Here is a 21,703-nt window from a genome sequence, read left to right as displayed (position 1 = left end):
AACTTTCATGTGTTAAGTGGAATGGTTCACAAATAAGGCATCTGATAAGTACTAAAACCTGAGCAATCGATAAGTTACCAGACTGACAATCTGTGGCCCTCCTAGAATAGCACCTTTGTGTCTAAGCCTCTTCCCTTCATGCTAACAGAGGCAAGGGCGATAATATGGGACATAACGTGCACCAGAACAAGATGTGCCATCACAATAAGAAGACTGCTCGAAGTTCCATATGTGTACACTAAAGAGCATTCTTCTTCTGCCATGCAGTTTTTTAATGTTGTAAATAGCAGATGTCTTACCACTGATGATTCCTTATAAGTATAATTGGGTAGTTGCTTGGCGGGTCGGTGCATATCCGAGTCCGCATCTGTGACTACACTCTGCTCCATCTCCTTTACCCAGTTTTCAGTGTAGCTGTGGTGCTTCCCTGCTGTGTAGTGGGAGTGTGTACTGATTGTTTCTAGGGGGATGTTGGCATTATTGTTGCTTTGCAAATATTCCTCTTCGTAATCCTCATCAACGAGCATTTCACGTTCCTCCCCAATTTCCTCCATTTCGTGCATTTCCCATGACTCCTTGGTACTCTCGCTTTCACTGCGTTGCAAATTTAATCTTCCTATATGTAGTGTAGGCTCATCAACAAGTTCTTCTTTTGAAAACACCTCATTTCTAAAGACCTATGGATAAAAAATATATATTAAATCTCAAATAATGAATTCTCACTGTAAAAAACAACTTGAGGAAAATGTTAATTAATAATACAATCCAATCATTAGTCCATCTAAGAATACAGCAAATTGTTCATTTTATAATGCCAGCACTTATTTTCAGCCATTTGTTTAATTTATACAGAAATTAAGATATTTACACCTTTGACTCACCTAAGTGACCAGCTCTAATTTTACTCCCACACCATCATAATTTCATGCATCTTCCAAAATACCTATTTTATTTGCAAACAGCTGTGATGGTTCTTAGTGCCTAAGTATTTTAGAGTTGTACGGTGTCTATGTCAGGGAGATAGCAGAACAGCATTAATATAGCAACAGCTTCCTAATACGAGTTGGCACGGTTGGAGGGTGTAGCCAGTGATGTATATTAATTAAGAGGTATGAACAATTCTGTTTCTTAGGTATAAGGTAGTGCGAAACTTCAATGTGGTGTTCAGAGCATCTTCATTTAGTCTCTGGCTGCTGTGCTTTCGAATTGTGGTGATTTAGGGATTCACATGGTGCGGAGTTATGGAGCTGAAGAGGAGATGTTATTCTAAACCCAGGCATTCAGGAAGGTGATTGCCGCTGGTGGTATATTCTGTAACTGATAAATGTTCTGCAGGGTGGCAAATGATATGAGGTGGGGTCCGATCTTGGCCCCAGTTGGCATACCGTAAAGATACCTTTCAAAACCCATTCATGCCAAGCAAGAGTATGACTATCAATCTTAATGTGTTTATAATACTAAAGAGAGACAAGATCTGAGAAATTAAGCTTACGTTACATTTTTAAATCAATAGAAAGGATTGCTTTTTTAGTGTCGCACAATATGCTGCATGTAATATGGGTGAAAGTCAAATACAAGATGAGAGATGCTTCATCCATGATCTAATTTTCAACTTCTAACCATATGTGGCGATAAGAAGCAGAATTATTGAACCATCTTGTCCCTTGATTAAATGAAAAATCTGCTGGGTAGTTTTTGAAATTGGCCAGTCTAACTCCAACTTGATATTTAGAAGTCTAAGCTTCCTTAAAAATATTATTGGTCGCTTGTTATTCCACAGGAAAGCACAAAGGGTTGCAACTAATTTTGAGAAAAAATCATCACCCTGAGCATCCAAGAGCAGCATGGACCCTGGAAGGTCTAGAAGGACCGCAGGACCTGGATTTTTCGACTAATCACCATGAGCATTCAGGAGCTGCAACCCCCAGCACCTTGAGCCCCTTTTGGGTGAGTAGCTGCACTCAACAAACCCTTGACTGATAGATTGACATGGTCACTGGGATCATACTTATAACATAGTTGACCATGGCAGTAGGCATCATGCTAATAGTCTCCAGGCGTCCCCACCAACTACGAAATTTAGGTGACCAGCTTTCTACAAGTGTATTTACTTTCTTTAGTAATAACTGTTTGTTGTGTTTTATTGTTTCAGAAATGTGTCTGTTGAATTCTACAACCAGGAATATTAAGCAGCTACTCTGCCATGCTAATCCAGAGTTGCCTTACACCTCCTTGCCACACAGAATATTTAGGGACGACGATTTATGATGGTAATTCTTCATGTGCAGGAGTGCTTCTTTGTGAGAGGCAAGATGGCGGCTGTGTGAGTGGCTTGAGAGAAGTGCTTCCCGATGCAAACCTCCCCATGAATTCTCCTCACCCGCGAGTTACCTCTTACCTGTTTAGATGTGTGTCCTGAGCGGGTAATGCTGTGGTGGCATTTCCTTCGATTTTCAGTGCGTGCGAGAACCGGCACGAGTGCAAGAAGCAGCCCGTGGCGTCTAGCTCTTCTGCAGCAGTACTCGGCTCTGGCTTAGTGGCGGCTCTTGTGGCGAAAAGGCTCTGAAACTACAGGGAGGCAGGTAGTGAGCATAATGGCCCCAAAAGGGAGCAGCAAGGGTGCTAAGACCCGGGGAGCTGCCGCCGCAACGTCGGAGGCAGTGTCAGCCGTTCTGGCAATATAGACGTCCCCCTCCCGCATGGAAAGTGAAAGTCGACAAGCTGGGGGTTGATCCGAGGAAATTGGTGGCGGACGCCGGATTGTTGGAACGGGGGTGGGTGGCTGCTCCATCCTCACCTCCAAACAGTGATGTGCAAAATGGAGGTATGGCGCAGAAACAGCGAACAGTGTCGGATATTAAAAAAAAAACAGCTGGGAAAGGCGAACCGGAGAAAGGAAAGTCTGGTGGCAACAAAGTTTCTGTAGCTGTATCCTTATCTGTGGAAGATCAGTTGCTCATTACGCCTGGGAGTGAAACATTGTTGCCAATTGTTGAGGCGAATAGCAACTCGGCTAGAAATCGCGGAAAGGAGGTGGGGGAAGATTGTAGCACCATATCAGGGGCTAAAGCGAATGCGATGGTGGAAAAACTACAACGTTTTGATAATCACCAGCCTGAGGGGGGAGTATTATGATGAGGAGATAATCAATGATATGGCATCTGGAGATTCAGGGGAAGCTTTATTCAATGTCTAGCCCTTCTAACTCCTCGGAGAATGAAAGTATTGCAGGGAACTGGGCTGATGATAACAGCTCTCAACAAGATGAGGAGGAATTACGTTCTGAAGTATCCATTAACCTGGGGACTGCTCGGAAACTCAAGACCCTGTTAGCCCTGTTGTGAATGGAAAGCCGGCCCCCGCCGGACCCTTAGTGTGGGACTGTTCTTTTTCCCCTCAGGTGGAGATGAATGGTGACACGGTCAATAGTTTTGTGGCGACGCTCAATACAGTAAAAGAGGGTGAAAGCGAAATTACTCTCAGTACAATATACCAAGTGATAATGGCACATAGAGAAAAGACCAAAGCTGAAGGTTTGCAGACCCAGGGCGCGGTTCGCAAATTGCAGAATACGGTGCGACGAGTTGCGAAGACTTGTACCAAAATATCGACTAGGATTGGGGGTGCAGAGGAGAGGATATCTGCTATGGAGGATCAAATAGTGCAGCAGAAGGCGACAATAGCATCTTTGCAAGACTTAAGAGATGACACTAACTGGAAGTTAATTGATTTAGAAAATCATTCCAGAAGGAATAATTTATGTGTTTGGGCATTCCAGAGGGACGGGAGGGAAGTATATAAGGCAGTATGTTATCCAGGTATTTTCTGAAGCGTTTCCTGATCTCAAACAGTGGAATTGGCCGACAGAGATCCTAGGAGAACATAGATTTCCCTTTGTTCAAAGAGGTAGGGAAGGTGGATCTAATGAAAAACCTAGGGCGATACTCATCTGTTTGAACAATTATTTGTTGAGAGAGGCATTGTATGATTTGGCCAGGCCAGAGAGGAAGAGGTCTGGTAAGGGTTGTGACTTCTTTGTCAGTCCCGATTTATGTCAGGCTACTGTTCAAAAGAGATGGAAGCTACGCCAAATTGATTCCATCTTTCCAGGGTAAAGGGGTGCAGGTCTTTTTGCTGAATCCTGCTAAGTTAAAACTAATTTATAAGGAGAAGATTCAGTTTTTTTGTGTCAGAAATATTAGCAGAGGAATTTTTGAAGGCAATGTGATGATAACGGGCAATAAAGTTTGGTATAGGATTTCCATTAGTATGGCTATTTGATCCAAAAAAATTGTTTTTGCAGGGTGTAGGAGGGTTATGGGGGGGTCGGGGGTACGGTTTCAATCCACTGTCCATCATTGAGGACTCGGTCCTTATGCCTCATGTGGGTGGGAAAGGGTTGGTGGGGGGGCAGGGGGTGGGGAATGGGGGTGGTGAGGGGGGAAGGCACGGAGGGTTGGTGGTGGTTGCTTGCGTGTAGAATGGTTATGGTACCTATGTGTTTAAGGCAGGCTATACTGTGTTTGAGATTTAGTTTGGGGGGAGGGAAGGGCAGACAAGACTGTTGGACTGATTCTGTTGATTTAATCTGATAAAGAATATGGGTCGATTTTCTATTTGCTATTGGAATATATGTGGCCTAAACGATAAAAGGAAAAGGGGGGTGATGGCTCAAATGTTGCGGATGCAGCGATATGATTTGTTATGTGTACAAGAAACACATATAGCATGGAATAATCGAAAATGGTTTAATGATCTAGGCATGGAAATTTTAGGATGTACCAAACAAAGCTTTAATACTAGAGGTGTAGCGATATTTATGAGACGTGGGTTAGGGGTGTGTAGGCAGGTAAAAGAGGATGTTTTGGGGGGCTGGGTAATTGTTGAACTGATTGTCAATGGTCCTCCAGTGACAGTTTGTTCAATCTATGGATCTAATCTGGATGATCCAGAGGTGCTACATCATTTAAATATCGAATTGGCCACTTGGCCAGCCCCCTTAATTTTTTGTGGGGATCTTAATCTTCATTTGCAGTGGGATTTTGACATCACAGGAGATAGTCCATACATGGGAAAAAAGGTTAAGGTTTTTAAAGCTATTAAGGGTTTAGTTAAAGAGTTTGGCCTGGTTGATGTAAGGTTTGCTCAGAAGAGAAGTGTTCCTGGTAATACTTTTTACTCCACTCCCCATAAGAAGCATGTTCGCCTAGATTATTTTTTGTATTTCTGCTGATGTGGTGGCAAATGCAAAGATGGAGATTATACCAAGAACAATATCAGACCACAATCAGTTGGTATTGGTACTTGACATAAGAGCAAGGGCGCAAGCAAAGGTATGGACCTTTGAACGCAATCTTTTGTTAGATCCTGAATATTGTAAATATATGTGTGAGTGGATCCCAGAATTCTTTAAAATTAATAGGGGAACAGCTTCAGACCCTATTTTATGGGATACATTTAAGGCTGGTGTGGGGGGAGCGACACCGAGTTATTCGATAGCCAAACAACGCAAATTACTTATGGAAATTAAGGAGGGGATGAAACAGCTTAGGCTTTTGGAAATTCAGTTCATGGGTGAGCTGACACATCAGCAAAATACGGATGAAACCTTAAAGGCAATCGCCATTTTGAAAATGAAAATTCACCTACATTTTGCACTAAAGGTCGCAACAAAGTTGGCCACATATAAGGCTCAGGTTTATGAATCAGGGGAAGATGCAGGTAAAATTTTAGCTAAGAGATTGAAGCAAAGGGAAATTTCGAATCGAATATGTAGGATACAGGACCATCATGATTTCACCAGGTGAAGTCTTGAATGTGTTTCGCAGATTTTATACTGGTCTTTATACAGAGGGTGTAATAACTAATGCAGGAGGGCAAATGAAATAATGTAGTTGCAATACTGAAACCAATAAAGCTTCACAAGACCAAAATGTGGTATTCGCAGCAGATGTAACTAGGGAAGAGGTGGAGGCAGCAATATTATCATTCGCAATGGGCAAAGCAGTCGGCCCCGACGGTATTCCGTTGGAACTTTACAGAACTTTTTGTTAGGTGCTAATACCAGAGTTCAGGACATTCAGCCAGATTCATCATCAGCATGTTTTGCGAGTCTGTAATAGTGATTTATAAGGAATCGCTATTACAGACTCGCAAAACGGGATTCATGTAGGAATCGCAATATTTATTGCGATTCCTACAGCTTCCTTATTTGCGATTAGCTAATTGCTAATCGCAAATAAGGAATAACTCCCCATTCATTCCTATGGCATAGGAATGAATGGGAAGACATATCACTGTGCGAATCGCTATTTGCGATTCGCATTTTGATTTTGCGATTTCAAGGGTGCAGGGGTGTCCAATGGACACCCTGTTGCCCCCCTGAAATGTAAATGTAGCCTGATGTTTCGCACACACATGTCCAAAGGACATGTGTGTGTGTAACATACCACTTAGAAAAATGCACTAAAGTGCATTATTCTAAGTTTTCGCTATTTACCACGAAGTTACACTTCGCGGTAAATAGCGGCCAGGAATAGCGAATTCGCAAATAAATAATGGTTAATGAATTGCATTTAAGGAATCTCAAATAGAGATTCCTTAAATGCGATTCCTCGCAAATATGCGAATTCGCAATTACCGATTTTTGCATTTGGGATGATGAATCCCAAATGCAAAAATTGCGCTCGTAAAGGGCCAGATTCGTAGAATCTGGCCCTTTGCGAGCCGATTTTTCTTTCATGAATCTACCTGATTATTTCTTAATGCCCAGCGCGGTATAGCACCAGAGTCATGGCGAAAAACTACAATTATTGTTCTTTTAAAAAAGGGTAAGCCCGAGCTTTCTCCATCCTCTTACAGGCCGATATTGCTGATCAACTCGGACAGCAAGATTTTTTCTAAAATTTTAACTCTACGTTTATGGGCAGTTATTACCCCTCTTGTTTCCGATGTTCAGCATGGGTTTATCCCAGGGAGAGATACTGCTGACCATGTAAGAAGGGTTGTCGCTCTTCTGGATTGGACTCAGGCAACTGACTCGGCGCTGGGGGTGATCCTATTGGACACCCAAAAGGCCCTCGACAGGATCTCCTGGCAATATATGTGGGAGGTCATGTGTTGGAAGGGTTTCTGTGCGGAGTTTATACAAGCAGTCAAGACTTCATATATAAGCCCGGTGGCTACTATACGGATATCAGGGCTAGAATCTGATATATTTAATATAAGTAGGGGCACAAGGCAGGGGTGCCCGTGCTCCCCCTTTTTATTTGCTTTATATATCGATTTATTTTTGAATAAGTTAAATTATCATACTGCTATCAAAGCAGTTAGCTTCAGGGGTGTAGAGTATAGAACACTTGCCTATGCCAACGATATAATTGTAGTATCTAGTGATATTGTAACAACTCTTCCAGCAATAAAAGTATTAGCAGCACAGTTTGGTTACTTTTCGGGGTATAAACTTAATATAGAAAAACCTCAGATACTTTACTCTGGCAAGGATTCCCCGGCAGATGTGGTAGTAACATCGGAGGCAACATATTTGGGAATAATGATTACCCCTACTGTGGATAAGATCCCTGCCCTGAATATTCTTCCAGTTATTGAGAAGGTAAACGCTACCCTGGAACGTCTGGATAATCTTCATCTTTCCCTCCATGGTAGATGTAATGTTTTAAAAATGCTGGTTCTCCCTAAACTCTTGTATATTTAGAACAATTCCTTTAGAGTTTCCTAACTCATGTTTTTTAAAATTGGAGAGGATGTGTTCTAGATTTTTGTGGGGGTACCGAAGAACAAGAAGGGCCTATAAGAAAATGATTCTTCCAAGACATCGGGGGGCTGGGGTATCCCACACTTTTTAATGTATTATTGGGCTGCCATGATGCAGATTATGGGGCCACTGTTGTGGGGAGTAAAGCCATCATTCCTCTAAGTCACCGACCATCAATTTATGAATTTGGGCTGGGAAGTGAAGCTAATGGCTGTCTAGTAACTATTGTAGAAACAAGCTATTACAAAAAAACAAGGTTTAAGATCTTGAAGGCAGCCTACAGAGTCTGGCAACAAATCAAACGACTATATCATATTCCAAAATTAAATTCTTATACTCCTTTTAAGCCCTCTGAGCTACTACCGGTAATTTTCCGGGATCATGCTGTATTTAAATGGAGCCTAAAAGGTATATGTTGTTTAGGGGATTTGTTTGATCAAGGGGATCTACTGGCATTCTCAGACCTTAGAGAGAAGTTTGTGCTAGACAAGCAAGATTTTTTCAAATATTTGCAAATTCTGAGTTTCATGGGTAAATTTGGTGCAAATATGGGCAAACAATTTGGGAAAAGGGTGCTAATTGAAAAAATGAAGAGGAGGATACCGATAGGGCAGTATTATCAACAGTTGCTCTAAGTCCTCCCAGATGATTTGGAGGAATGTCAAATGAAATGGGAACTCAAATTTGGTGTGGAGGAACCTAACATAAGTAAATCGCTGGAGCTCGCTAATAGGGTTTTGATGACAGGAAGATCACGTAGCCAGCACTATCTGGCTTTGTATGATTTATATTACTCCCCTAGGAAGATTTCTCGGTGGGGAGTAACAGTAGGGGTTAAGTGTAATAGGTGTGGGTTGTTTGCGGCTCATTCAGTCCATATGTTTTTTTCCTGTCCAAGACTGGGGGGATTCTTTCAAGAACTGGAGGGATTTCTAAGTATTATATTTGGAACCCCAATAGGGATTACGGGAGACTTTGTGATCCTCGGGATAGGCTCGGGTTCAATGGCCAATGTAAGAAATGATGCTTCAACCGCTCTTTTGTTTATTATGATGGCAGTGGTTCGCACGTGTATCACTAACGAGTGGATCAGCCCTGATCCTCCCACTTTCTTGAACTGGAAAGCTTGACTGCTGGCTATGTATAATTTTAAAACATCAATTTATAGAACTAAAGGGAGAAGGAAAAGAAGATTGGGTGCTAAAATTTGGTCTCCCATTCTCGACTGGATTTCTTAATTGCTGTGGGGACAGAGTGGGAGCGACCAAAATAATTGAAATGTAAGGGTTTAATTTAGGACAGTCAGGGAGGGCTTATTAGAGAGATAATAATTTGTTATATGCTATTGTTTGCAATTTTTTTTTGTTTGAATCATGTGGAATAATCTGTATGCTTCCTAATGTGCCTGGGAGAAAAAGGGGCTAAAAACTCAATAAAAAAGCAGAATATTTAGGGACATAACCTCTGATTTATCTTTGTTTAGAGTATACCAGAATATTTTGAATATGTGGATATGGTTTGAGATAGTGCCCTGATTGATTACTCCGCATATTCTGTGAAAATCAAAATGTCATTAGCATACACTGCTACTGGTAATTTGGACATTGTTTTTGATCATGTAAAGTAAGGGTTGTATCACTAATAGGGACAATGCTGGAGACAGCGGGCACCTTTGTTTAGTATTTTGCTTTAAGAGAAATGCCTCAGAAATGGCGCAGTTTAGGCGGGTTCTGGAAGAAGGTTTATCATAAAGAGCCATAACCATCAAAACAAAGTCAGTTCCCAACTGGAATTTATGCAGAACTGTCCTCAGGAATGTCCAAGATGCATTATTGAAGGCGTTTTCAGCATCCGAGGCGAAGGGCACGGTTTGCGTGGAAGCAGAGTCCGCCCTTTCTATTACTTGGGAGAACAAGGTCCAGAATGTGTGCTTGTCGTCTAATTGCCAAGACTTTCCTGTACATTTTGCAATTAATGTCAATTAAAGATATTGGCCTATAGTTCTTAGGTTGTGTGAACTCTTTGCCTTCCTTCGGAAGAATCGCTGTAACTGCCTCCGCAGGAAAGCCCTCCACCATACCAGTATGGCCAAAGTATTTGGTCTCAACATGGGTGGATGTTAAAGTCCCCAGCAATCATAAGATTTTTAAGAGCAGTGTTACAGTGTTGCCTTAAGAAAGAACCTAACATAGTGATTTTACACCCACCCTTGGAACATGATGATGAATTATAAAAATTTATAAGACCCAGTTTGATCGACCCCTTGCTTAGTGCCAGAGACTGTATACATGGACTCGGTGAGGTCAGGACCACTGTCTTACATTCCACCGCTAGAGAAATATAAATTACAAGACCACCCTTTGGTCTGCCAGCCGAAGAGGGGGATGCTGGGACAAAAAAAGGGCTTGTAACCTTCTAAGAATTGGCTATAATCCATCAGCCATGTTTCCTGCAAGCATATCACACAAAATTGCTTCACAAATGCAATCCAAGACGGGTCAGAAAACTTGTTGGCAAGTCCTGCAACATTCCAGGATATAAAGCGGTTAACATTTTTACCCAAGCACCCATGGCTTTGCTGTGGGGCAACTCGCTGGTAGATGGGTTTCACTGTGTCCGTGGGGGAGGGGACACCAAGTCAGTCACATGCGTCCATCATGGCCAGGGAGTTAAACCGGTTTGACAACTCCAGAGGGGGCAGGCCAAGATCCTGTCTACTGGACGGTATCTGGTTCCGGTGTACTAGGGTGGGGGGCGGGTTTAGACTTACGTTCCTGCCGAATAGGTCTGCCGGCATCAGTCTGTTAATTGAGACCATGTTGACATTGTTCATATGATTGTGCCCCGCTGACTGAGGTTTATAGAAAAAGTCGAAGGGTAATGCCATAATGGACGACTTATGACCAGAAGGAGCAAGGTGCAGATCTGAGGGTAGGATACTTTCCGCGATATGGAGCCTGTTAAAGCTACAATAACACAATCACCCATAAATGGTTTAAAGGATCCAGGTAACCCTAAGCACCATAATAATGTTTTTCTCCACCCTCAGTCCTAAGGTTGCGTTATACGAGAGCCAATGTAGGACTTTATTCTTTAATTGGGAAAAATCCTCCTTAATGCCCTGGTTGAGAGTGGGCACGTTCCCCAATATCACGACATAGGGAGTTGATTCAGCTGGCAGATGGATAACTGGTAAAATTTGCATGGCAGCCTCCTTTCCACCCTGGGGGTGCACCCCAGGTAGATGGTTCTCCAGGGCTGAATGATTCACAAGGCCGACCTGTCCATGTGACCGAGGTTAACACTCTGGGCGGGCACTTTCGGTATCCAAGCTGCCAGAAAACATATGCAGGCATTTTGGTCTTTTCCTTCCAATCCATCAGGGATGCCAAAGATACATTAATTCAAAAAGAACAATGGATAAAAGGAATGCTGAACAGTGTCATACATTCACCCCCAATACAGATATCTGGGCCTAAATCCATCGTTTTCTTTTTCACCATGCCATTCTGGTTTGTACCCATCCAAATGCAAATCAGTATGGAACCTGCTCCCCGAAGGAACAGTCCAGCCCAAGCTGCCAGGGCCAGTCCTCCCTGATCAGGAAACAAGCATCCTAGGACCAGTTACGGGGTATCACGTCATATCAGCCACGATAGCTTGACTCCAGTGGCATGGCGAGCATACTTAGATTGTCATGCCTGTTACGATTTTCCAAATCCGATATTGCTTTTTGAAGAGTGACTGTTGTAGACAGCATCCCAGTAAGGTCCTTGGTGTGAGAGGTTCCCTTGTTTTCCAAGTTATTGAATCTATTTTCAGCCTGAGAGATTCTGATATTTATTGGACCTATCTTCAGTTTCATAGTGCTGAGAGCAGATTGCATCACATCGGTGTTTATTTGTAGGGTGGTCAGAACACCATATAGCAACAGAGCCACACTTGTGGCAGATCCTATCAAAAACGTAGCTGAATTACGATTTTAGTGCAAATTTCGATGCAGAGCCCACGAGAAAAAAAATTGCGTACAGGAAAGACAATCAGGTGATAGTATGAGGCAAAATGACAGATTTTGTGATTAAAGTCAGTAGAAAAGCATGTAAGATGACTAGAAAGTAGCCCAACATCATTGATAGTTCCAAAAACGAATAACTATTGCCAAAACATGATCTAAAGCATTTTATGAAGCAGCGTACAGTGAAGCTCTTATTCAGCATACTTATCTGGAGTAGATAGCTCCTGCATGTGACTAGGGTTCCACGGGATAGGAGTCCTTGATTCAGCAAATTCTCTCCTTGAAAGCTGCCATTATAACAATCCATCAGTGCGACGGACTGGGACGATTCCAAAAATTCAATGCGGGGAGGTGGAGTTAAGATCCACTCTCCGCGTAATACAAGTCTGCAAGCATCCTGATGCTAAAGGATGTCTGTGATGTGGGGAATCCACTCTCCTTCAAGGCATGTAGTGCACTTGCAGATTGCCACCGACTGAAGCTCACGGCTTAGCGGCCATTTCCCTTGAGTAGTGGCCACGCTCCTGTAGATCCCTTATTTATAACAAAACCCTCATCGAAGATGGTTAATGAAACACTGTCAGAGGATGTGCACAAACACCTTCTTATGGATATGTTTAATTGCAGTTTTGTGCACAAATCATTGATGCATGTTGATTCTAATTGGCTCATGCATCTATCTTAGTTACGACTTTGTGTATTTGTTGTGAATAAAGACATTTCACAGAAAGCAAAGTGACTACTTTTTCTGAATGCTTCAAACGGGAATGTCTAGTAAATGGACAGCGCCAGCCCTTGCTCCATATTGTCCACAGATGATCCATAATACGTTTGTATATGGCGGTTCTCCTTTAATTACTGGTCAAATATCCATTGTCTCAGCTGTACCTCTGCTTCCCGAATGTACTGACATTTACTGCAGCATATGTTCATTCAGTGTCTGGTTTGATGGCAAGAGTTTGTCTTGTCTACCTTACTTGGTTACATGTGTTCTTTGTTACTTACACAGCAATATCTTAATACCAGCAAATATTCATTCTCTCATTAGATCATTTTTTGGGGGGAGGGGGGGGTGAACTTCCACTGGTATATATTGCTGCCCATCATATTGAGGTGGAGTGCTCCTACCTCGGCTTCCTTTTCAAGTTAAATTCTTTGATGAAGGAAGAGCAGGCTTTGTCGGCTAAGGCCTTGATTCTGGGACATGGCCTACTACATTTCTTTACTGCATTGAATAGACAAAAGATCGGCAACATTTCTCAGCTCTATACTTCAAAATTACCGGCTGTTTTATGTATATGGAGTGGAATGTTTCAGAACACTTGATTTTTCTCAAAAAGTAGCGATGGTTAAGAGTTGGCAATGAAAATCTTTTGAGATCATAAGGAAAAGCGTTTCGGTTAACATCTTAAGGTTAGAACTTAATATGGTTGGTATTCTGTTTAAGTGTCATGTCCAGATACCGAGCACCTAGTTTGCATAATTAAAAGCTGGGTCAGTATGTTGAAGCATCATTTCTATATAACACTGACTTAGTTTCAAACTAATTATTCTTTCATCAATGCCGTCTATAATGAGGAAAAGCATTTTGATGGAAATGTAAATAAAATTGAAGACACCATGACAAAGTTTACTTTTAAATGCTGTATAACAAAATGGATAATGCAGAAAAACAGAGTTGCGTTTTAATCAATGGACAAAAATAAGATGGAATACACCACATTGTAGAATTTTAACAGGAGAACGTATACAACGTTATTTAAAAACTAATTTTGATATGTGTGCCTGTCATTTTCAGACCAATTTTAAGCCGGTAGTGTATATGTGACCCATACTGTGCGGCAAGTAGTGCTCAAGATTAAAGTAGGCATTGCCAGTTTAACTCTTATCCTGTGCAAGATATACACGTGGCTTCTTTGTGTACCCCGGTTTAGTGGAACAGCGTCACAGTTTTTGATACTAATATTTGTTAGGCGTTAAACGGATTTATTTACAGATGCTATCATGCTAAAGGAGACATTTGTTATAAACTTTTAAACTATTTAAATCATTTCAGTGTTATACATTTGCATTGTTCCATGAAATATACATTTGACAAAAACTGAACATGTGAAAAATGTGATTGAGTCTCTTTTAGTAATCAAAGTTTTTCGTAGCTCTATGACTGTCGAGAAAGAACGGGCTTCCGCACGTCAAGCATAATACAGATATGTTTTGATGTTTTAGGCTAGTTTTGCGCATCTGGTACGCCGTTCTTTGTACTGACTTCACATGATATTATTAGGGTCATAGATAGGGCTTGCCCAGTCCTGAAGTACTATCTTGCCAGCCAAGTTCATTTTCGAAAAATATGTATACTCTTTCTTTGAGGCAAGCGCTTTTCTTTAAAAATAGGAGTAAAATTCTATTAAGTCCTTCTTAATGGCCATTTGTTCACAGGTTAACTTCCTGATCTTCGGGCCTGATTATGATGGCGGTCAGACGAGCGTCCGTCCGCCATCTTGTCAGGAAAAGGACGAGCAGACAGGGAGTTGGCGGTCCTGTCATGTAAAGTACGATCTGACTGCCGTGGAGGCGGTCGGAAAAATGTCTTGTATCACTGAGGCTTGTGTTGCCGCCTGAAAAAGGGCTGCAGCACGAGCCTCACTGCCAAGAGGCATGTTCGTAACCAGCCCTGCACTATGTGGAAGGCACCATGCGGTGCCTACCACATGGTGCAGGGATGGTTAGGGGGGCGCCATAGGAGCTTCTCAGGGCCTATAACGGATGGCCATGGGAAGGTGAGGCCAGCAAGGACCGCCAAACTCACTTTCCACTTCCTTTTTCATAGCGGGTTAACCGCCATGAAACGCCTGGCGGAAAGGGACATTGTAATCCCTACGGCGGTGCCTGAACAAGCACCTCCACTATTGTAGGGATAGTAGCCCCTCCAACAGTCTAATGAGCACCCTGAGCCTGTCGGATGCGTGACGGACGTTCTCTCCGCCCAGCCATAATCCGCCCACCATAGTAATGCAGCGGGCAGAACTGCAGGGGCAGATGGCGGTGGAACCACCACTGATGGCCTGATGGTGGCGGTCCCATCGTAATTAGGCCCTCTATTACTCCTTATCTTCATTTTTGTGTTAGAACCCAGATGACGCCTCTATATTCAAAATGTGAGTCAAGTTGCCTAACACAATTTTAATATTACCATTCTAGGGTTGAAATATACAAAAGCGTGGTTTGTACAACCTGTTGGTAGGTACACTTTCTACCAGAGCTCAAGAATTGTAACATTCAGTGGTGACAAGGAGAAAATGCACCTGTGTAGAACTCGCCAATACCGACGACAACTCATGCCATATTGCCCTAATGAGCCTTTCACTCTAATGGCAAATACAACTCTGGATTAGACCAATTTGTGCTCATCTACTCATGGGTGGTGTATGGGAAGAGAGATTGTCAGGGAGACGGGCATGTGTGAGGTAACACTGCATGCGTGAAGGGACAGTTCCTGTGTAAAGGAACCAAGCTTGTGTAAAAGAATAGTGTATGAGTAACGGAACAATATCTGCCTAAAGGAATAATATCTGAGTGAGGGAACAGTCCATGGTGTCCCTGTGTGTGCAAGAGCAATTCCTACTTTGCAGAACAATGGATTCAGCTATCCTGGACTTAATTCGACAACACATACATCAATATATGTCAAACTCCTTTGCTGTACTGGTCAGTGGGATAAATGCATGGTATTCATGTTATTACAGTACCTGTTGCATGTCAGGTAGTACTTCTGTGTGTGCATCTGAATCTCCATAGGTCTCATCTTCATCTCGATGCACAAAGTATGGAATGCTATCTTCTTTAGGTTCAGCCTGAAACATGAACATATTTATCTAACGTTATTCTCACAACCCAAGAACAAGCAAGGTATCTGGAGGGTGAGTGCGGATTTTGTCACACATGAGACTATAGAACGCCCTACCAACGTCTTGATCACCGCAAAGATTTTTTTGATTCTATATTATGTGTGCCAAGTGTGCTATTTGATCTCGGTGCCCTTGAAATCTTAACAGGGAGCGTGATGCTATGAGTTTTGAATGTTCTATGGTTGTTCTATAGTCACTGTACAGCATAATCTACAGTGTACATGTTCAAACAAACCTTTAATAAAGACAATTGTATTTGCTTAAAGACACTGCTGAAGTAGCGACTGGTAAATTGGTATCCACTCACAAACACTCTTGTCCCACCACCAACCGACTGAATCAGGCCTTACTCTCTCCCTCCCAAACCCTACTCCACTACAGTAGTCAAGCCCCTCTGAACTTCCTAAACATTTTCGTGCAGTGGCAAGGCTGGGTCATTTCAGTTATCAACTGTAGGCAGTTTTAACTGTCCGTGGTCGAAGACCCTATTGCACACAAATCAATACACTGGTGGGGTTTGCTCGGCCCACTCTTTATTGTTGGTTTGCTTGCTTGACATTATCATTTCTTTGCTTTTTATTCAATGGCTTTATTTCTTTTCTCATGTTTGTCCCTACCCTCAGTGTAACTGTTTCACATGGTTTGTGATTGGATGAGTTGTATCCTTTCACAATCAGGGAATTATTTTTTTCTTTTTCATTCAGCTTTCAATGGAGTGAATGTGTTTCTCCCACTCATTCTCTTATGTTCTTGTTTTATTTTACATGTCGGACCCCGACTTTCCGCTTGATTTGTTGCTCTTCCCACCACTTCCTCAAATTGCTTTTCCACCCCTCCATGTTTTATTTTTCCTTTTATATTTTATCCACTGGGAGCCACAACTTCAGAGCTCTTTTTATTTCATAATTCCACTCATACATTACGCCACTGCCTTACCCACCTCATGCTTCATAGTTTTATTATTTTCCTATATTTCTTAAAATGAAATGAAAAGGAAATTTATAAAGCGCAATACAATTACCCGAGGGTGTCAAGGCGTTAGCTCATCAGGTGAAAAAAATGCCTTAGAGTCTTAATACAGAATCAAAGATTAAAGAAGAGCCAAGTCTTTAACGCTTTCCTGAAGGCCAACGAGTGGGTTTCATCTTTTAACCCTGGGGAAGCGAATTCCAGAGTCTAGTCATGCCAACCAGAAAGATTCTCCCGCCCCAGGAGCTTTTCCTGAACCTGGGAGTCACTAGATTGTGAGCGTGAGCTGAGCAAAGATGGCGCGCAAGGAGTGTATAGTTGAAAGTTCTGTTTAAAAAAGACAGGTCCTATGTCATGAGTTGCTTTAAATGCTATACAGAGAGCCGTAAACTCGATCAGTCTCTTTATTGGTAACCAGTGTAGCTCTTTTAGCGCCACAGAGGCAGATTTGTGCTTGGGAATGTTCAGCAAAAAGCACGCTGCGGCATTTTGCACAAACTGTAATTTAGTTAGACATTTAGGGGTCGATTAGGATCGCGGACGGACTTGAGACCGTCCGCGATCCCAGAGTAGGAGGGAAAGTCTGCATGGGCTGCGGCGTTCCCTCCGTGCAGATTAGGATGTGACCGCCAGTAATAGGGTCTCAATTGATAGTCAAAAATATTGACCTATTTTTGACTATCAATTGAGAACCTATTACGTTTTCAATGGGGCCAGCTCATGCCCTGTAGCCCAAACTAGCAGCCGATTTTTGCTGCCAGTTTGTAGGACAGTAGGCTTACCACTTTACAAACCGAGCACTTCGCAGTAGGGACCATTAGAAGGTCCTGATGAGTAGGCAGTAGGGGACTGTGAGAAGTTGGCCTGATATATAGTGTTCACTATTCTAGTGATCACTGTGTATCATACCAAACGACCCTTATTGATGATTGGTTGTAAGTCAACGTTATAGACCAGCTATCCTAGTAGCATGGACAAGAGCAGTCTTTAGGCTAAACTCTAGAGGGCGTGTTAAGCCAGCTGTTATACCATCACATATACCCCTTGAACACCAAGTGAAAGGACACCACACAAGTTTTTAAGAAAATAAAAGGATATTTATTTATAACAAGTCTACCCTGATCTCTTTATGAGTCAGGGAGCTAAGCACACAACAAAACTCTTATGAAAATACTTTAAGTCGCACAATTTACACAAATGCCCGAGGGGCACGAAAAACCATATACTACAAAAGTGGAATGCGAAATACTAGCAGGTAAGTAACAAGATCCAGAGGCTTCAGGATCGCTAGGACTACACTACTGAACCCTCAGGTTAGGAGCAGGAGGCCTAGGGAGATCGGGTGCAGAGTGTGCACTCTCACGCGGGATGCGGGACAAAGTCTATGGATGCTAGTATTCGTAAAGTTACTGTTATCGGACGAATCCGACTAGATAGACTGAAAACGAAAAAGGATCTGGACACTTAGAGAGTGAACCTACGTTGGAGCACCAAAATGCTCAGGTTACCTAGCCCAGGGGCTGCGGCTGCATAAGGTTCAAAAGACGTCGGGAATCCTCGTTGAAGTCTATGGAGCCTGAAAGAAGAAGTTGCTGGCAGGCGACCAGTGAAGAAGTTCGATGTGATCCAAGCCTGGATCGGAGTTGGAGACGACCTGAAAGCAGAGGGGACTCAGTTCTTAATCACTAGCCAGTGATTGTGTGGGCACCAGGATGGCACCGGCTGAAGTCACCTCGACCAGGTGAGTGGGCGACGCTGGACTCTGCTATTCCTCGGACCAGGAGGCGTTGTCGGCGACCAGGCTGGAGCTGCGAGCTGTCCCACGAAGGGATTTGCTGTCAGCGATGCTGGACCCAGGATTGGGGCAACAAACCTTGGCAAAGTCAAGCCCACGCGGTGGAGACAAGATGGCGTCTGGAGTGGACCAGGAAGGTCCAGGGTGCTCCTCTGTTGGAGGGGAACAAGGGCCAGTATGGAGCAACCAGACCAGCGATGAAATCGTCGTGGTACGTCGTCAAGAGGGCTACTAGCCAGCAGGCAAGTGGCCGGACAACGCGGTGAGCAGCAAAGAGCAGAAGGGCCCCACGCAGATCTCGTGGATGCTAGGGGGCTGGACTTCGGTGCTGGAGCTGCTCAGGGTTGGGGCTTTTCAAACCCCAAAGCACTCACTCGAGGGTCCCTCGGCGGTCGTGCTGGTTAAGCGTCGTGCAGTTTTGAAGATGGCCGGTCCCTTCAGGTCTTGTCACACCCACGAATCTCAGCTGGGCTGATGATGCAGGTAGAGGTCAGAGATGCCAGGGAATCCGGGTCTCGTCGAGCTGGGCAGTCTTGATCCGGAGGATGGACTTACAGCAAACCGCGATACTTAGATGGTGCCTGCGGGTGCAGGGTGGCTACTCCTTAGCCACAAGGGAGAGTCTTCAGAAGGTATCAAGAGTTCCTTTTGTGGAAAGTAGTCAAGATTCAGAATGATCTAATTTGGGAAGGGGGCCCGCTCCTACCGTTATTCTAAAGAAAGGGGCTGGCACGCGACTAGGTCCTGCCCAGGGGTGGGACCAGGAAGGGGGGTGGTTACACCCCTCTCCCTTTGTCCGGACTTTCCCCAGCTCAGGGACTGGTGTGCCCCTGGAACTGGTTCAAGCCGGCATATGCACAGTGAGCACCGGGGTGCCACTTGCAGTCACCTTCCTCTCAGCCCTGCCTACCTGGGATACACAAAACCCTGTCTGGGATGGTGCTAGCACCGCCCCTGACAGGAAATCCTTTGTCCAAGCTCTCCTCGCTGGAAGGACTCCCAGCAGCAGGAGGCCAGACTTGTGTCTGTGGTGGCAGCATCCATTTTGTGATGCTGAGGCTCGAGTTAGCTTTAACCGGGGTTCTCAGTTACATACATGTCGTGTCCCTCTAGAAGGGTGGAATGCTAACCCCGTCGCCAGAATTGGCGAGGGGTCAGTATTCCAATTCGTATGACACCTTACTCGACATGTTTTGATAAAGCGATACCAAAGTTGGCAAATAACCGCGAGGATTATAATGCACTTAAGAGTATATGGTACGCGTTATCATGGAACAGCTATTAGGACTTGGTTCCGCAAGCTGCAAACGGGCTCAGCTCATGCCAGAGCACCATCTCACATAATTCCAAGCACTCTGCCTTCAGGATTGTTAAGGCCTGCCATAGGAGTGACTGATAGGAATCTATGTGTCCATTATAGGGTTAGATATAGGAATACTATATCTAAAGCAAGGGGTGATTACACCACCTTGCCCCAGCTGTCGTGCAGCCAGTTGTGTCAGATTTAGATGGCCAGCCAGGGGTGGCATAATACATGCTGCAGCCCCTGGTAGGCCCTGGGTACACCTATGCCCTGGATACAGGGACTGATAAGGTGGCCCAGTACCAATTGGTAAATGCATGGAATCCATTTTACAGAGAGAGCAGTAGGCCTGGGGCCCTGAATAGCAGGGTCCCAGGTCAACTAAGTCGAAAAACCAGCAAAACACCAGGCAAAAAAGTTGGGGGTAACCATAGTCAGATATCCACCTTCCTACATAAACCCCCCCCCCCCCCCAAACGAAAGGAGATAAGGCTATCCTTGACCAGGTAAGCCTATATTGCCTGAGTGGCCATATGAGGTGGTATATGCACTGGCATGGTTACCCCCTATAACATGGTCCACTAAGCAATCCTTCACCCTAAGGGTATCTTAGGGTCTCCACCATAGGGAATCTCTACCTGTGGTGTGTTTTGGCAAAGTAAAAGGCTGGTGCTGAGATGGAGTACTGAAGTGAGACTCCACTAATGTTGGGCTCAACTTCCTCCAATCACTATCCACCATATATGCCTTTCTTTCCATGACTGAGTTGCTGTGAGCTCTCAGGGTCAACCTCTGGCTACCTAAAGCTGGAGGCTGAGTCCCTCTGTTTTGCTTACTGGGGGGACAGGTCAGGTTTGGGGTTTTTAGGCCCCAGGTTTGGCTGTGCCCAACAGTGTCCATCTGTGGGAGGTCCCTAGCTAATTTTAAGGGGGATCCCTCAGGAGTTTGTTTTATTTTCACTTGGCTAGGACTACTAGCTTCAGTGACCTTAATCTGCTGATTGGGGAGTTCTTTTGGACAGGGGGCCCTTTGGGGTCCACCACTGGCCTTCCTGACCTCTAGAGCCCTGGGCTGACTGAGGCAGGGTAGAGAGGGGCAGGTTACCTGCTCCAGACTGGGTCCCACCTTGGAAGGGTCCACTGACATCAGGGGCTCTGCCAGGCTAGTGTCGTAAATATTTAATTTACCATCTTAATTTCTATGCAGGTAAGTACTTAATCAATAATAACTCAATCGGAAAGAAAGAAACAGAGTCCGTGGTGTTAGAGTTCTTAGGGGTTTTATTCCTTAAAAAGGAATCGTTCCGGAACTGGATATCAGGTTCCTGGCACCACACAGGGTCCAGGAAGGGATAGAGCAATATTTTATTGACAATACATAGCTTATATACTTAATTCATGTCATAGAAAGCAATATAGTAGGCGTAACAGCTGAGAAGAGACAAGATAACAGCATCCACGTGTTGGGAGTACGTAATCAGAAGGCGTGGACTGGGCGTGAACCAGAGGTGTGTGCTAGAAACGTCACAGATAGGTGTCACAAAAGGGTGGCACAAAGCAGAATGTTGTAATGTCAGCAGAAAACTGGAGCTTGGATGCGCGCGCAGCTGCATGACGTGTGATTGACGTGGAAACTGGAGGGTGCAGGGGACTTGACATTTACACGGGCGGAAAGAGACAGAAGTCTGGCATGTCAGATCAACTCGTACTTCTATCATATCTGATATCTGATGTTTGGGAACCATACTATCTAGAAGGAAAGGTCTCTGGGGCAGAAGCTATTCTATACTGACTGTGAGTGCGTGTATAAGCGCCTAAGTGTCTGCATGAGAAGCGTGGGGGCATGGGCCTTCCATGGGAGCATGGTAACAGAGGCTATGAATTACTTGCACGGAGACAGTAGGCCGGCCCTTGTGCTCTGCAGCTGGGAGAGTGTTTAC

At 44.0% G+C, this 21,703-nt stretch overlaps 1 protein-coding gene across 6 annotated transcripts in view; it reads right to left on the bottom strand.

Annotated features, from left to right (window-relative positions):
* PATJ (PATJ crumbs cell polarity complex component) overlaps positions 1–21,703 on the bottom strand; it is a 1,366,227-nt gene that overhangs the window by 944,362 nt on the left and 400,162 nt on the right. For all 6 annotated transcript variants that reach the window (XM_086953328.1, XM_086953320.1, XM_086953345.1 and 3 more), the window contains 2 exons: positions 15,539–15,643; positions 300–677 (listed from right to left, as the gene is read on the bottom strand). In XM_086953328.1, the coding sequence (XP_086809454.1) occupies positions 300–677; positions 15,539–15,643 (483 nt within the window). The remainder of the gene's footprint in view (positions 1–299; positions 678–15,538; positions 15,644–21,703) is intronic.

This window comes from Lissotriton vulgaris, chromosome 1_1 (assembly GCF_964263255.1).
Source record: "Lissotriton vulgaris chromosome 1_1, aLisVul1.2, whole genome shotgun sequence".
Lineage (NCBI taxonomy): Eukaryota > Metazoa > Chordata > Amphibia > Caudata > Salamandridae > Lissotriton > Lissotriton vulgaris.
This window is presented reverse-complemented; position numbering and strand designations above follow the sequence as displayed.